Raw genomic sequence first — 15985 nt, 5'->3', positions numbered from 1 at the left:
TCTTTTAAAACAGCTGATAAGTACAAATACATTTCAAGCAGAAAGAAAAGAAGAAAGAATTAACATGGAGTGGATGGATATTTCGGAATCGGAAGAATGAGAGAAAATTAATCATAATTGGAATATTTGCAAACTTGTACTAAGTTTACTCTTTGAGTTTATAGACATTTAAATTCATGAAAGTACTAAACTAAACAGTTTTATTAGTTATGGTTAGGTAGCCTATTTGTTATTGTGACTGTCAGATGGTGATGTGCAGTTCGCGATTTTTAGGTTATGTAGGTTTGTTTTGAAGAAGTCAAAACATAAAAATGAATTTGATTTCGCAATTAATTTTTACTTATCTAAAAGCGATTTTTTTGTAATTTTCATGTTTACATAAACTGTATTTTGTATTTTTTAATATGACAAGATTGTTCAGAAGTGGATTACGATTCATAGGCCTAGACATGGTAAGGTTATGTCCTCAACACAAACAACCTAGTTATTTAATTCATTTTCCATATTTTATTTTACCACCAGTAACAAATTGTGAATCCCCTTGGTATAATAAAAGGACCTATGCATCAGATAATACCAGATTCACACCAGAAAACCAGTTAGCAACACTTGATACCTTTGCGGAAGTTGACAAGAAAAACAAAGAAAGTTATCTAGATTTGTTACATTTTTACAAAGCAAAAGAGAAACGGAGGAGAGGTCATGTAGAATTTATCTATGCGGCCTTAAAACACATGAAAGAATTTGGAGTGCATAAAGATTTAGAAGCTTACAAAGCTTTAATGGAAGTGATGCCTAAAGGTAAATTCGTCGCTCAAACTTTTTGGCAGTCAGAGTATCAGCACTACCCAAAACAACAGCAATGTATTATTGATTTGCTCACAGAAATGGAAGAAAATGGTGAGTAATTTTCATTGTAATTATTCTAACTTAATTTAGGCTGCACTTTACTTAACCCCTTAACCGCCACGCACGAGATATGCCGGGCGATACTAGTTTTCAGAGCAACCGCCACGTACGAGTTATCTCGTGTTGACTTAATCAGCTGTTGTGTTTTATTTTTAACAGCTCACTTCCCGCCTTATCTCTGATATACGTACGTAAACAAGTTGTTGACAGTGCTGCTTGACTAGTGCTGCAATCTGGTGGATTTTAGTGGTATTATAGGTCAGTAATGGTCCCGATCAGTTCCGTTCGTAGTTTCAGTAAAACCTGTGCTTGCGGAAGCTTACGTAATGCTTACGTACATTATGCGTGTCATTATAATTGTGATTTTTGGTGGTTATTTACTTGGTAGTGTTGAATGAGTAGTAAATATTAGTCGTAATGGCTGGTGACATGCTTGAGGATGACAATTTATTAGAGTTGTAGACTTTATTGTAGGCCCAATTTTTATTATAGGCCTAACTCAAGAAACCCCCGAACCCCCCCCCCCCCATCACAAATTTTAGTATTGTTAAAGCTTAATGTTTTTGAAGATGTCTACAAACAATATTGATAACTATATTCTTTAAAAAAACAACTGGTACAATTTTTTAAATCACAAGTAAAAACGGCAAAAATAAGTGGCAATGGCAGATTTTGATTAGGCTACTTAGACGGCGGTTAAGGGGTTAAGGTCCTACGCTCATTCGAATGAAAATATCGATTGTTCATGTAAAAAATAGATGAAGCATACTCTCTTGTGTTGCTTAGTCTAGGGTTTTAGTATAACTTCAGCTACACCTAATCATCTAATAGTAGGCTATTAGCATTGAGTAGGCCTATACTCAATGATATTAGTACCTATACCTATTTAAAAGTTAGTAGTGCAGTTAGTAGTGCTTATACCATTCTTTTACTTAAAAGGTAACATGGAAATATTTTCTAAATGTGAAACCAAACTAAGTTAGTCATATACGAGGCTTGTCTAGAAAGTAAGTACCGTTTCGTTCTACCTTAGATAAAAGGAGTATAGACACTCCTTTTATCTATGGTTCTACAGCCGTCACAGCGCTAACAACTGTTACCCGCATGCCAACTAGTCTCCGTGGTTCATTGTTGAACAGCTGACACAATTAGGCTACTGCAAAATTTAGTTATGTTTACATTAGTTAGGGTGCACTCAAAATGTTTGAAACAGTTTCTGATCCCGTGGACTGTGAAGTGAGTTCTGTAATACGATTTTTGAACGCAAGGGACGTGAAGTCTCCTGAAATTCATCGCCGACTTACAGATGTTTATAGAACACAAGTTCAGTGATGGAATGTTAAGAAAATGGGTTTGGCAATTCAATAATGGGCTAACCAATGTTCATGACGAGGTTTGCAGCGGGCAGCCATCTGTTGTGAGTCAGGAATTGGTTGAAAAAGTTAATGAAAAAATTTGTGAAAACAGACAATGCTTTCTGATGAATTCCGACAAATTTCAAAATCTCTTTTGCAAGATATTGTGGTTAATCGCTTGATTTATCGCAAGATGTGTTCCCCTTGGGTTCTAAAAATGCTTACGGTACGGCAATGTTTCTCTTCAATGGCGGCATCTTTCTGTGAAGAGGGTATAGAAAAGTTGGTTCCTCGCTACGTTAAATGTCTAAACAATGGTGGAAACTATGTACAAAAATGGTTTAAGATATCCTCTTTCTTGTAGAAATAAATTTTGTTGAAAAAAATTATCTTTATGTTTTTTTTCAAAAACGGTACTTACTTTCTGGACAAGCCTCGTATATTAATTAGGAAGGAGGATTATATTATTGTTATTACATTCATTTACGGTAGGATTAAGAGCACAATTTGATTTAAATTGTAAATTTTAAGTGTAATTTTTAATTTTTTAAATCCTGTGATGGATGGAAGTTAATTCAACCAATTTTAGTCAATCTTTCGTATTTTAAACTATGCTTTTGATAATAGTCTAGATAGTCTCTTCCCCCATAGTCAGTAAACTAATCATTGAAAATAAAGTCAGTGTTATTTTATTACTTACCCACCAGGTGTTATCCCGGATGAAGAGATGGAGGATTTGTTGATCAACATTTTCGGTCGGAGGTCGTATGCCATCCGTAAGTTTTGGCGTATGATGTACTGGATGCCCAAGTTCAAGAATCTGTCGCCGTGGGCTCTCCCAGACGATCTCCCAGACAACAGTCTGGAACTGGCTAAGCTTGCTATTGCACGAATAACCAGCGTGGATCCGGGCACTAAAATAACTGTGTATGAGGTAAATAAAACTCTTGGTGTTTTGGTAGATGATTGAGATGGTACACTACTATAACTTGTTACCATATAAGTTGTTGATTATGAAATGAAACTGTTCTAAACAAACCTAACCTAACCACAGTTTCTGTAACGTTTCAAAATTCTGTGTGATATACCCCACATGCTTATCTGTTATAAATTTTTAAATGTTACACCAAGCTTGGTTAGGTTTTAGAACAGTTTAATTTTGTAATCAATATGTATTATTTTTGCCTTAATAAGATCAGTGCTCAAATTTATATTTTAGTTCAAACATCATCACATCACTAAAAAATACGGTTTCGTAAAGTTGGAAGTCAATAGTATAATAAATTTAGGAGTTGGGGGCAGATAACAGATTTTGACCCCCTTTTGAACTCCATGTATTATTTAATAATCTAAATATGCCTATGTCTGATCTGTTCATGATTCCCTTCCATTTCATAACTATAATACACTTACACTGTCTTTGTTCTTCTATGGAGCTAATCTATTTGCACCACCCAAAATTACATACACTCAATTTTTTGTGTGTTCATTTTGGAGCTCTGGTCTTATGTGACATAGTTGTTCTATAACCATTACTGGAAACATAATCTTAAAATTTATTGCGGGTTGCGTCTACTTGACCTAGTTTGGATTTTTGTTGTTTGAATTTTGACTCTGGGACAGTCAAAATTGTTGGGTAGCTTATACTAGTAACAACTTTTTAAAAAAGTGATAGGCCTACTTCAAGGAAAGTTTTGCAGGTTGTTTTTATTGTGCCCTATCGACACTAGTGGCATTTATTAACGTCTTAAGTAAGGGAACGGTCTAAACCCTGGGCTTGTTACTATCTAATGTTGATCTGTTTTTATAAATCACCATTTATTGATAGCCCAATGACAGCCATCTGGGTCTAGTAACAATCTCGCTTGGAATCGAACCAGCGACCTTCAGATTTTAAGACGAGCACTATAACCACTCAGTCACTCAGACAATTAACGATAATGGTTGTGATGTCTTTAAGACTAATAGTGTCATTATACATTACTTGAAGCTTGAAGCATATGGCTGTTTCATAATGAACAGTGAGTTTGTAGAATGGAGTCACAGAAAACATACTAGGCATGCGGCCTCAGGTCCGCCAATTGAGCGGAGTAAGCAAGCTTTGATATAAACAAATAACTTTAATTTGTTTTCATGATTCAAATTGAATACATGATGACGTCACCATAGCAACAATCCAATTGAATTCTCGTGGTTGGTTGGAAGAGTTGAAGGAAATATGATTTCAGTCAGCTGTTTCTATTAGGTCATTGATTTTTAATTGTATAATTGAGTAATAGTAAAACTGTGTGTTTGTAATAGCATAAAGATAAGTATTATTTTGTCAATATCCTAATGTTTGTTTAGCTCCCATTTATGTAATAGGCCTATAGGCTTCCTTCTCATTTTCTCCAACTAAAACATTTAGCCAATTAGTAATCTTTGCTCAGCGAACAGAATGACAGAAGAAGGTGACTATATATAGCAATACCATAGTCAATGGTCACCACAGGAAATAAGGCGTGGCTAATTTCACGAGCTGATGATACTCTGAAAAAGATGGTGGTTGCCGCAACGCTTGTGGCATTGAATTGGTGACGTTTGCGCTAGCTCCGCCCCATTGCCAAAATATAGGCATACTGTACTCAATAAATAGATTAGATTTTAAAGACGGCACTGGATAGAGAATTGATGAATTAAACAAGAATATATTTATTCCTCATGCTAAATTACAGCATGATTAAGTAAAATACTGTATATGCATAATAAACTACTGTACAACAAAATTATTAAAATCAAATATAAAAGACGTTTTTATATTAGGCTATGGCAATTTAATTTGAGAACCTGCACTGTGTTGATGTACCCTAAAGCCTATTTATTGGGATATACTAAATTTTCAACCTGGCATAAAAATGCCAAAATGCTGTTCTGTTAGCTGTAATAATTCATCTTATAGTATTACGGAAAAAATAGGAATATTGTATCACGCTTATTTTATAACTGGACTCCCGTACAGGCCAAGCAGTCTAGGCTCTAATTTTTGTAATTATTGCCTTATTATCTTCATCTTTTACCCAAAAGGGATTGATGGCGTCAGACTTTCAAATAAAAAATATATACATTTAAATAAACAGACATAAATTACTGAACATATATTTACATCATTGGCATGTGTAATTGTAACTGTGTCTGTATATCTGCACAGAGAAAATTATTTCCACACTTATAAGCTATAAATTGGACAACACAAGTTAACAAGTATAGTTAAATATATTAAATATAAACATTTTAGGATTGTAGATACCTTAATCTAATCGTCATAAACAGTTCCCACAATCCGGACTACTCACCTCTACTACTTCCTTCACCACTTCCTACGTCGCGGACCTGTTTCCCTCCCTTCCCATAGCATTTTAAGATTGTAGATACCTTAATCTAATCGTCATAAACAGTTCCCACACTCCGGACCGCTCACCTTTACTACTTCCTTCAGCACTTCCTACGTCGAGGACCTGTTTCCCTCCCTTCCCATAGCATTTTAAGATTGTAGATACCTTAATCTAATTGTCATAAACAGTTCCCACACTCGGGACCGCTCACCTTTACTACTTCCTTCAGCACTTCCTACGTCGCGGACCTGTTTCCCTCCCTTCCCATAGCATTTTAGGATAACGGATACCTTAATCTAATCGTCATTAAAAGTTCCCACACTCCGGACTACTCGCCTTTACTACTTCCTTCACCACTTCCTACGCCGCGGACCTGTTTTCCTCCCTTCCCATAGCATTTTAGGATAACAGATACCTTAATCTAATCGTCATTAATAGTTCCCACACTCCGGACTACTCGCCTTTACTACTTCCTTCATCATTTCCTACGTCGCAGACCTGTTTCCCTCCCTTCCCATAGCATTTTAGGATTGTAGATACCTTAATCTAATCGTCATAAACAGTTCCCACACTCCGGACCGCTCATCTTTACTGCTTCCTTCACGACTTCCTACGTCGCGGACCTGTTTCCCTCCCTTCCCATAGCATTTTAGGATAACAGATACCTTAATCTAATCGTCACAAAAAGTTACCACACTCCGGACTAATATTTACCACAAAACTAATAGCAATAACAACAATTAAAAGAAATAATATGCTTGGAATAATTCAGTAAGGCCGCCTCAGAAATTATGCGAATCGGTGTATTGTTAATCAACGCTTGATGGTATTCATCGGACTCCTTTTCTATTGTACTGTCTTTTGTAAATAGGCCATATGTGCATGTGCAAGCTGATGTGCCCGTGGGTACAGAATGTCGAGTCGCATACGCTACGATTCTTTGTTTACATCTACGTTGTTATCTCGTAACCATCATGGCAACTCATAAGACTCATGTTAAACATTGAAAATTTTATGCCAGTCTTAAATTGTACACGTATCATCAAATTGAAATTTGTTTGTTTCGAAACATCAAAAATATTTGTCGAAATACCCCTGGTAAGTTTGGATTTAATATGTTCAGCCGTTATTGAGTTAATTGATTACATAGTTTGCATAAGGTCCGATCTCAAAGAGCTTCGCTCGCTTCGCTCGCTCCGCTCAACTACTATAACCCAGAATGCCAACCGCATGGTAAAAAGCATTAAGTGTTTTGAGAGAGCTTTTATCACCATTTTAGCGCCACCAACGTTGCTATGCTGAGTGCATAGCAACGCTGGTGGCGCTGCCTACGGATTGACAGGCAAAGCTCTCTCAAAACACTTAATGCTTTTTACCATGCGGTTGGCATTCTGGGTTATAGTAGTATGTTTTCTGTGGTGGATTATAAATCTTCCCTGATATTCTAGTGAAGTGCAAGAAACAATGGAGGCCCTTTGCTCACATGTAAACAAATGGAAAATTAAATCTATTACACTGGTTGTATTAAATATCAAAGGAGGAATGTCCAGCATAATTTAATCTCATATTTAACCAAATATTTCTGTTTCAAAATTGGCTCTCACTTGCAGACCAAGCAAGTGAAGGATGCTATAGACGACACGTGGATTGTGAGCGGAGTCAGTCCACTACAGCAAGAGTTGTTTGAGCAGCATGACTCTACTCGGCCACTCTTCGTGGAAGGCTCGTTCCGTGTGTGGCTGCGGAACTCGAGTGTTAGCTACTTCATCCTGCGTGCCGACCCAGCTCCTGACAAAGGACCTGAGCCAGATGTTGATGGTAATAAAAGTTTGTGGTGTTTTGTAGCCATTTTCAGTTTCTCTTATACTTTTGACACAATCTGAGGATTTCGAGTCAGTACAAATTGACAAGAATTGAAACTGTATTCAGAAGTTTGTGATCATTGGGCTTTATATAATTGACCCTGGCTAAAGAAACTAGTGATGGTCAAAACCAGAAATTTCTAATCTCAAAACCGAAACTAAAACTTTAAAAATTCAAATCCTGAATCTCAAATCTCAAAACCTAAACGCGAAACTTTTTATCTAGCTGGTTAAAAAGGTGAAAATTACAAAAAAATACAGGTAATAGTTAAATATTAAGTATGCAATCAGAAGTGAAAGAGATCGACTCCTGACCCTGACAATGTCATAAATACAGTTTCAAAAATAAAACTGCCAAAATCTTCAATTTTGAAACTTTTGAGTCTTGAACCTCGGTGATTGAATCTCAAAATCTAAACTTTTCCAAAGTTTTGGTGGTTTTGAGAGTTGAGATTTGTTTTTCACATATCACTAAAAGAAACGGCTGATCTTAGTGAATTACAAAGCTGAACAGACTATTCCACACTCACTCAGCATTTATTTATTATTATTTATAAAAACACATCTTATGCTCATTGACCCTCTTCAAATCCTGTTTGTTTTGCTATGAAGGTAGAGTGTCCTCTCGTATAAAATTAGAAGGTCTAGTGCTTTTTTACTTCAGATAGGGTAAATAATGTTGACTTTTTCGGGTCAAAATCAGTTGGTTTTAGAAAGTATTGACTTATGAAAATATAATAGTTATGTCACAGCGGGTTATGTAGCATAATCTTGTATCAATTGTAGTAAAAATGATTATTGGACAATCTTAGTAGACACTTACTACAGTCAGGAGAATAGAATAAAGACTCGTCTTGAAACTCAAGCCACTTACACTTCTCTAATATAAATTACCTGACCCGAGTTTATCCCAAAAATTATTTCTGCCATGAACTGATCTCTTCAAGATAGCTGTTGGCCTTACCCAAATATTTTGGGTACCTGCAACCCCCTACCAAAAATTCCTTCAGAAAATTTGGTATGTAACTGCTAAAAATAAGTATTACTATCAATCCTCTAAAATACATTTAGTTTACATTACTGTCTTTCTTATGAATCAATGTGAGGTGTATTGAAAGAAAGTTATGGTTGAAAAAGTACCCTTCAATATAGATAATGGGGGGAAGTACGCTGAATCAAAGTGCGATCTTGGTCTTGATTTGATCTACTCCTTGTAAAAATCTTAATTTGTATCTTTGAATTTAAACTATTAATAAGTCTTCTTTTTACGTTTTATTGCAGATATAAGACACATTGCGATGCCGTTATTTAGTGAAGCAACAGAAAGAGTCGTAGCAAAATCTGAGGTAAGTTTGAGTTGATTGAGTAAAACTATCGTAGCATTTATAAATTTACTTCTAGTGCTTTTAGAATAACAGAAAGAGTCATTTAAGTAGTAAGTTGATTACGTAATAAAATTATATAATTCCAATGTTGTAAAATCATTGCTAGAGATTGGTTATAAAATGCAATCTATTATATTATTAAAGTGATACAATCAAATTTTATGTAAACGGTTAAGGCCATTTAACAAATAAAAATAAAGGCATATTGCATGTCAAAATGAAGCTTGGAGTGTGTAGATCTGCCGAAAAGTATTGATATGGACGAACTCCCTAAGGGCTCGGCCCCACAGGCTGATTTCCAAAGGGCTACGCCTTGCATGTTTTGGAAGTTATTATTCGATTAATTTAGTGAACAACAGCTGGGCAATGCAATTGACGATATAGTTTGTTTGTTTACATTTTTGTTTACTTATTTTATTATTTACTTTTATGTTCTTAAAAGAAGTGCGGCGAATGGACAGTGAAGCTATTTCTAGCTGTTTGATACAATTGAGTGATTAAAGGTGTTCGAAACACGATGAATATGAGATTAACAAACCATGTATGTTCTTCGTTCCAAGAGGTTGTCACCGACCTTTAACAGGTCCCAATTTCATTGTAAAAGTATTAAAGTAGTGAAAGAGAGCTGCGTGTTCAGATACAACCTCGGCCAACCTTAGGACGTAAGGTATGAAGGTTCCACTGCTTTTAACATCCTTTCAGATGACAATTTCTCGAACTTGGGCTCTTTCAATGAAATATAAAGTCAAAGTTGATTAAATTAATTTAATGGTGGCCTCTGTTCACCCGTGAATTCACGGGTAGAACCTCTTGTAGCTGATTAAAGATGTTAACACTTTGACTTAATTTTCTTTTTTAGACTGCTAATTACTTTTTTTAATCCTTTCCACTCCAATCACGGGAGGCCTATTTTCTCACTAGCTCCATTTAATTTGAGACAAATTTGCATATTTAATTTGTTTACAAAATATAAATAACACCTTGATCTATAGAAGGTTTGTGACGGGTAATTTGGTAATTTGATAATATTTAATATAAAAAATAAATCGATTAATTGAAATCAATAATTTAAAATCATATAGGTAGGTTTGTCTAATTATTTAAAATTCGTAAACAATGTTTGCGAATTTTACTTATTTATCTTATGTTTGATTTTGAATTCTGTAAGTAGTTTATAAATCATTACGCTTAAATAAAGGTCCATTTTTGTTCTCAATTTTCTGTTTTTATTTTTCCTGGTTACCGTACAGCAATAACCTAGAACCTGAGTATAAAATCAAAAATGAGGTAGCTTAACTTACCTAACTTATTGGAACCCAAATAATTATATCCAAATTTTAATTACATTTAAATACAACAAAAAATACCGCAGCAGGTTTTTGTAATCTTTTCCAAATACTTAAAAAAAAATCTAAATAAAAATACAAGCAGAGTAGGTCTACGTTGTCATAGCGATGGGCAGGCCCGGCCCGTCATTAGAGTTGTGCGGCCATGACGAACGGCGGGGCTCCCCGCCAATTGAGTGGAAACGGTGTTTATATTGTATACACATTTAAACTAGTAGAAAGGATTTAAAAATGTGTTTCAAATTCCTAATTTTGTTTACTACTTGGTTGTGCTTTAAAGATTTTAATAAAACTGTTAGCTGCCCTAATTCCTTTGACCGATGACCAGACTGGCCCATGGTCGGAACAGCCAAAATGTCGGATATCGGGAGGAGCAAAGAAACAATAAACTTATACAAGCCAATGTATGAGTGAAAATTTTGAAATGTACGTTTTTATGTCCTGGCCTTTTACAGTGGAGTCCCGATAATCCGAAATTTGGTAATCCAAAAGTCCGCTTAATCCGAAACCAAAAATATATTTTGAAAATTTTTGAAAAATTTTTTTTATCAAACTTTTAACACAGTTAGCTGTACCTCGTCAAGAGTAGAGTATTTTGTAGAGTATTTTAGTAAATATTTCACCATTTTTGTTAATAACATTTTTCATTTTCGTCCGCCAAATCACAAATGGATTTTACTAAGTGATAATGCTGCAGCCACTAGGTCTAGCCTTAAGTAATGTGAAAAACAATCCTGGGCTCATGCCTGCGTCCTAAGATGAAAAAAAATTGTAAAAAACAAAAAAAAAATGTTTAATCCGAAATATTTGGTAATCCAAAATGGGCCCGGTCCCAACCATTTCGGACTACCGGGACTCTACTGTACTTCGTAGATACTGAATATGCAGTTTATCATTATGTGTTTTAATATTTTTTGGAACGGGGGCAACATGTTACACACCATTATTTGGCTTTAAATAGGTTCTAGGTATTTTTTTTGTATTTTTAAAGTCTCGAAACTCACGACCGTCACGTGTCCCTAGGGTACATTTTGCAACTTTCATGCTGTTTTTAGAATAATTATTCGTGCCGAAATACATAATGTCATTTTTTATTACATCAATAGTTATTAAACTTAAGAAAAAGGAGCATATGATCATTTTGTTTTCATTGTAAACTGACTACCATGACTAAATAGGTCTGTCCCTCAATTTGACATCACGACCATTAGGGAAAATTTTGCAACTTTGGAGCACAACATTGGCAAGCCTGGCGTCGACGGAGTCAGTTGGTTTTAGAGACTAGTTCGGGGTGTACGTAGGATTGTAGTGCCAGTCTTTTCGAGTTGAAAGGAGGAATTAAAAGATTAATAAATGCAAGTTTGTGTTTTTTGTAATTTTGGTGTGTCCATGACCGCACGTAGTCATTTGATGAAGTAGATATGGTGTTAATTTTTGTTTATAAGATATTTCAATTGCTAGATTAAATGTCCACTTTGTATCCTCGAACATGAGGTGCAGGGCTTATACAGACTTAAATACCTCCGTTGCAGCATACCTGCAGACTAAGCGAATTTCCATTAACCTGATTGCATTTACACTAAATTGCCTCCATAAAAATATCACATTTATTTCCAATTTAAATAGAATTAGTTTAAAGAGTACTTAGGTTTGCTGCAACAGGGAGGGTAAAAGTTTTTTTTTGTTTGTAAAATGTTAATAGTTTAGTAAGAAATGAAAGTATTTTCTAAATTCGATCAAAATATGTTCATAAACAAGCAAACTACAACAGTTGACTTATTCAAAAAATCACCAAAGATATTGCGTTACCATTGACATTTTATGAAACTTCAAATGTTAATAAAATAAAAATACCCCCGCCGCAGCAAACCTTCAGACTAAGCGAATTTCAACTTGTCTGATTACATTTTTACTAAAATATTTCCATAAACCAGACATATTTATTCCCAATTTAAATAACATTAGATTTAACCAGTGTTTAGGTTTCCTGCTACGGGGAAGGTAAAAAGTGTTTTTTGACCATATGTCAATAGTATAGAATGAAATAAATAAATTTGCCAAATTTTATCAACATATATCCATTAACAAGTAAACTACAACAGTTATAATTTTCTCCATAAGAATAACATGGGAATTTTAAATTACACTTTTTTGAATTTTCTCCGTGACCGTTAGGCATAAAACAGCGCTTTGATATACTAAATTATTTCTTTTTTTAAGCTCTACAAAATGGTTGAGAAAGAAATTGCAAAAATTTGTATTTTTAGGGTTAAAAATGGGAAAACCTATTTTTACCCCATAAAACCCCCCATAAACCCCTGTTCCCATGGTCCGATTATGCTGGTTCGCGAACTCGTTCGAATAAATGTAGGTTTACACGGTTGTACCAAATTTCATCAAAATCGGATCATTTTTGCTCGAGTTATCGCGCTAACGGAAACATATATAAATATATATATTAATAAATATATATATATATGAATTTGAACGGATGGTGTTTTTGGCCTCTGGGGACCTCAAAACGAAAAAGTAAATTGGTCCCGGGTCTAGGTCTTACCATGAGACCTACGGTAATAGCTTATTCCCTGTATGGGAAATTCGCTAAAAATAATAAAAGCTTCAAAAAACTGAATAAAAAATTTTTAAAGTGCTTCTCCTGAAAACGTATGTTTTAAAATTTTCACTCGTATACATATTATGAAATAATCTGTATTATGAAATTCTGCATTCAATATGATAAATAATTATTAATGCAATGATGTAGGCCTACTTCAATATATTCTTTATAATGGGACAATTTTATGGCTGTGATAACGTGATAATTTTCGCCTTTCGAGGGTGATGGAAAAATCATCATCTCTCCAGGTTAATAAAGACATTTTCATCATCTTCTGTGATCGCTGCAAAATCCTGGACATCCTGATCCCGGTTTATGATGTCTAGTGGGTCATTTAGACATCATGATCTTCAACCTGCTATCATGACAAAATCCTGGACAATCTGAATCCGGTTTATGATGTCTACCAGGTCGTGTAGACATCATTGTCATCAACCTGCTATCATGGCAAAATCCTGGTAAAAACCTCAACCTCATCCGCGGTTGTTTAATCATCGTCACCTTCTGCGATCACAGCAGTCGTGTACACATCATCATCGTCAACCTGATATCATGGCAAAATCCTGGACATCCTGAACCCGGTTTATATGATTTTTACCTGATGAACCTGGTTTATGATGTTTATCGGGTCGTGTAGACATCATCATCATTGTCAACCTGCCATCAAGGCAAAATCCTGAACCCGTTTTATATGATTTCTTCCGGGTCCTGTAGACATCATCATCATCAGCCTGCAATCATGGCAAAATCCTGGGAAAAAACCTCAACCTCATCTGCGGTTGTTTAATCATCGTCACCTTCTGCGATCACAGCAGAAGTCATAAATGTCTACTTCGGCTGTTTGGACATCATCATCGTCCCCAGGGTCTCGGCAAAATAATGAACATTTCCTGGGGTCATCACATTATACTCCTAATGGACTACTGCAATCACTGAAAATTTAATGTCCTCATTTGCAATCGCATTGACAGTGTGAATTTATTGAATGTGATCTTCTCAGACAAGTCCTGCAACCGCAACTACATTGTGACAGTAAAACCTCTGATTTAGCTTGATTTTCCATCTTAACATTCGCTTCCTCTTGAGCTTGTAGGCAAAGCTCAGTTAAACTCAAAAATGGTAATTTTTCAAACATTTTTAAAGCTTTAAAAGTCTTGGGTCACCTTAATATAAAAAATAGTAACAATGATAGAGCTACAAATTTTGCAACAAAGTCACTGGGCATAAAAATGATTTTAAAACAAATATTCAGTCATAAGCTACCACCGTCAAGGGGATGGCCCACTACGAGTCAGAAGAAAATCTTTGAGGTATACATTGATAAGTTGTAAATTGTATGCTGATCCTAAAAATATGTAGTTCATATAGCCTACATTATCTCTTGATATTTTTTTTCTATCTATAGGTGCCAGCAAAAACGGACAACAATAGTATTGTCCCGCAATCTTTTACACAAAGGACACATTTATTCAAAGAGCAATAAGAAATCAACAAAAAAAGTAAATTTATAGGGCCCTGCGTTAGTGCCGTATATCCCTAACTAAATTTTGAGTCTGGACTATAGTCCACTCTATAAGATAGAATATTTGCTTCCAGGTGGTGCACCAGCAAGAGGAAGGCACCATTTTAGCAGTGTGTGCGACAGGTAGTTCTAGCAGAGACTCTTTACTCAGCTGGATACGACTACTGCAAAAAGATAACCCAAGGCTTGGGGAGATCCCTGTGCTGTTCACTCTCAAGAGTCCTGTCGGACCAACAGAACCTATTAAAGAGATTGAGGGTGAAGAACTATTGCCTGTAGTCAACATAGACACTAATAAATAATTTGTAAATAGAAAATAAATAGTCGCTATTAGTCCTTTTTCATTTCTATACCAATGGTTTCCATCCAAAATTAATTTTGCTTATCGAGCCATAAATTACTGTGCGAGTGCAATAAAATCCAAAACTCATAAAGGGTATATTATTTAACCATTCCAGCAGCATCTCACTTCATGCTTCACTCATATTTGCGAAAAAATACACACTTTGTGGGGAGGGGTGTCTCCACCTCAATCTGTAAAATAATAACATTACAAAATTAAAATATCAAGAATAAAGAAGTGAGAGGTTATACATTTTGTTAGGACACTAAAGCCTTAGGCGCACAACGTCTCAAAATGCTATTTGACAGTGAGCCTGTAAGTATGGTATTGGATTTAAGACACTATAGTGAACTTACATAAACACGTATAGTGTTTATGTAATAAATTACCGTTTATCCTAAGCGAAGGGTGTGGCCTGACTATTAATTGTATAGTTAATTAGTATCCATGCTTATATAGTTACAAACTTATTCTGGGAACGAGAGAATGCTTAAATATTGAAATTCAGAAATTGAATAAAATGATTCATAGAAACAGTTAGTTAGGATAACTTAAGATGGCCTTGGGTAACTATATGGACCTTATGGTATGAATAATTATTAGTTATTAGTTACTAGCAGAGTACCTGTCCTTCGTACGGGGTTGGCATACAAGTATAAAATGCTTGCTACAGTTATGGCACAGAAAACATACTACCATAACCGTTATGGGAGAGGACACGGTTTAAGAAAATTTGGTATTTTTATTTATAAGGTATCCTATTAGTGTAGCACACATCTACCATAGCCCTAATGTTCTACCACTGCACCTAAACCATACGAAAAAGTAAAGTTTTCATTGTGTACCACAATTTTTTGTCCCGACAGACGTCGTCCTGTCCTAATGTGGTTTTATGTCAAATGCTCGTTCACTTTCAAGATGAGCTTGTTCGCATCGCTCAATCACGTCCTGGTTGAAGTTTTTTTTTCTACGCTTACTCACCTTTGGGTTGGAGTTCGTTCGCTGCGCTCACTTGCCTCTAGGTTTAGCTTGTTCGCTACGCTAACTCGCCTCCAGGTTGAAGTTCATTCGCTATACGCTCACTTATCTTCTGGTTGCAAATTAGCTGATGTCATAAATCAAATACCCCCGCTGCAGCAAACCTGCCGTCTAAGCGAATTTCCATTTGGCTGAATTGATTTTCAATTGATCTATTTAAATAACATTAGGTTTAACGAGTACCTAGGTTTGCTGCTACAAGGAAACTAATAACGTGTGTGTTTTAAGTAAAATAAT

The 15985-nt window shown here is 35.4% G+C and overlaps 1 protein-coding gene across 1 annotated transcript; it reads left to right on the top strand.

Annotated features, from left to right (window-relative positions):
• Positions 1 to 41: 41 nt before the first annotated feature.
• Positions 42 to 14700, top strand: LOC128999370 (evolutionarily conserved signaling intermediate in Toll pathway, mitochondrial-like). Its single transcript, XM_054425840.1, has 5 exons — positions 42 to 900; positions 2972 to 3198; positions 7246 to 7453; positions 8779 to 8843; positions 14442 to 14700. The coding sequence occupies exons 1-5, from the start codon at positions 405 to 407 to the stop codon at positions 14667 to 14669; spliced, it is 1224 nt and encodes a 407-aa protein (XP_054281815.1). The 5' UTR covers positions 42 to 404; the 3' UTR covers positions 14670 to 14700.
• The last annotated feature ends 1285 nt before the right edge of the window (positions 14701 to 15985 follow it).

This window comes from Macrosteles quadrilineatus, unplaced genomic scaffold, assembly GCF_028750875.1.
Source record: "Macrosteles quadrilineatus isolate MER2022 unplaced genomic scaffold, UCM_ALF_1.0 Scaffold_8__2_contigs__length_117827958, whole genome shotgun sequence".
Lineage (NCBI taxonomy): Eukaryota > Metazoa > Arthropoda > Insecta > Hemiptera > Cicadellidae > Macrosteles > Macrosteles quadrilineatus.
Note: the sequence above shows the minus strand (reverse complement) of the source record. Positions and strands in the feature narration are given on the sequence as shown.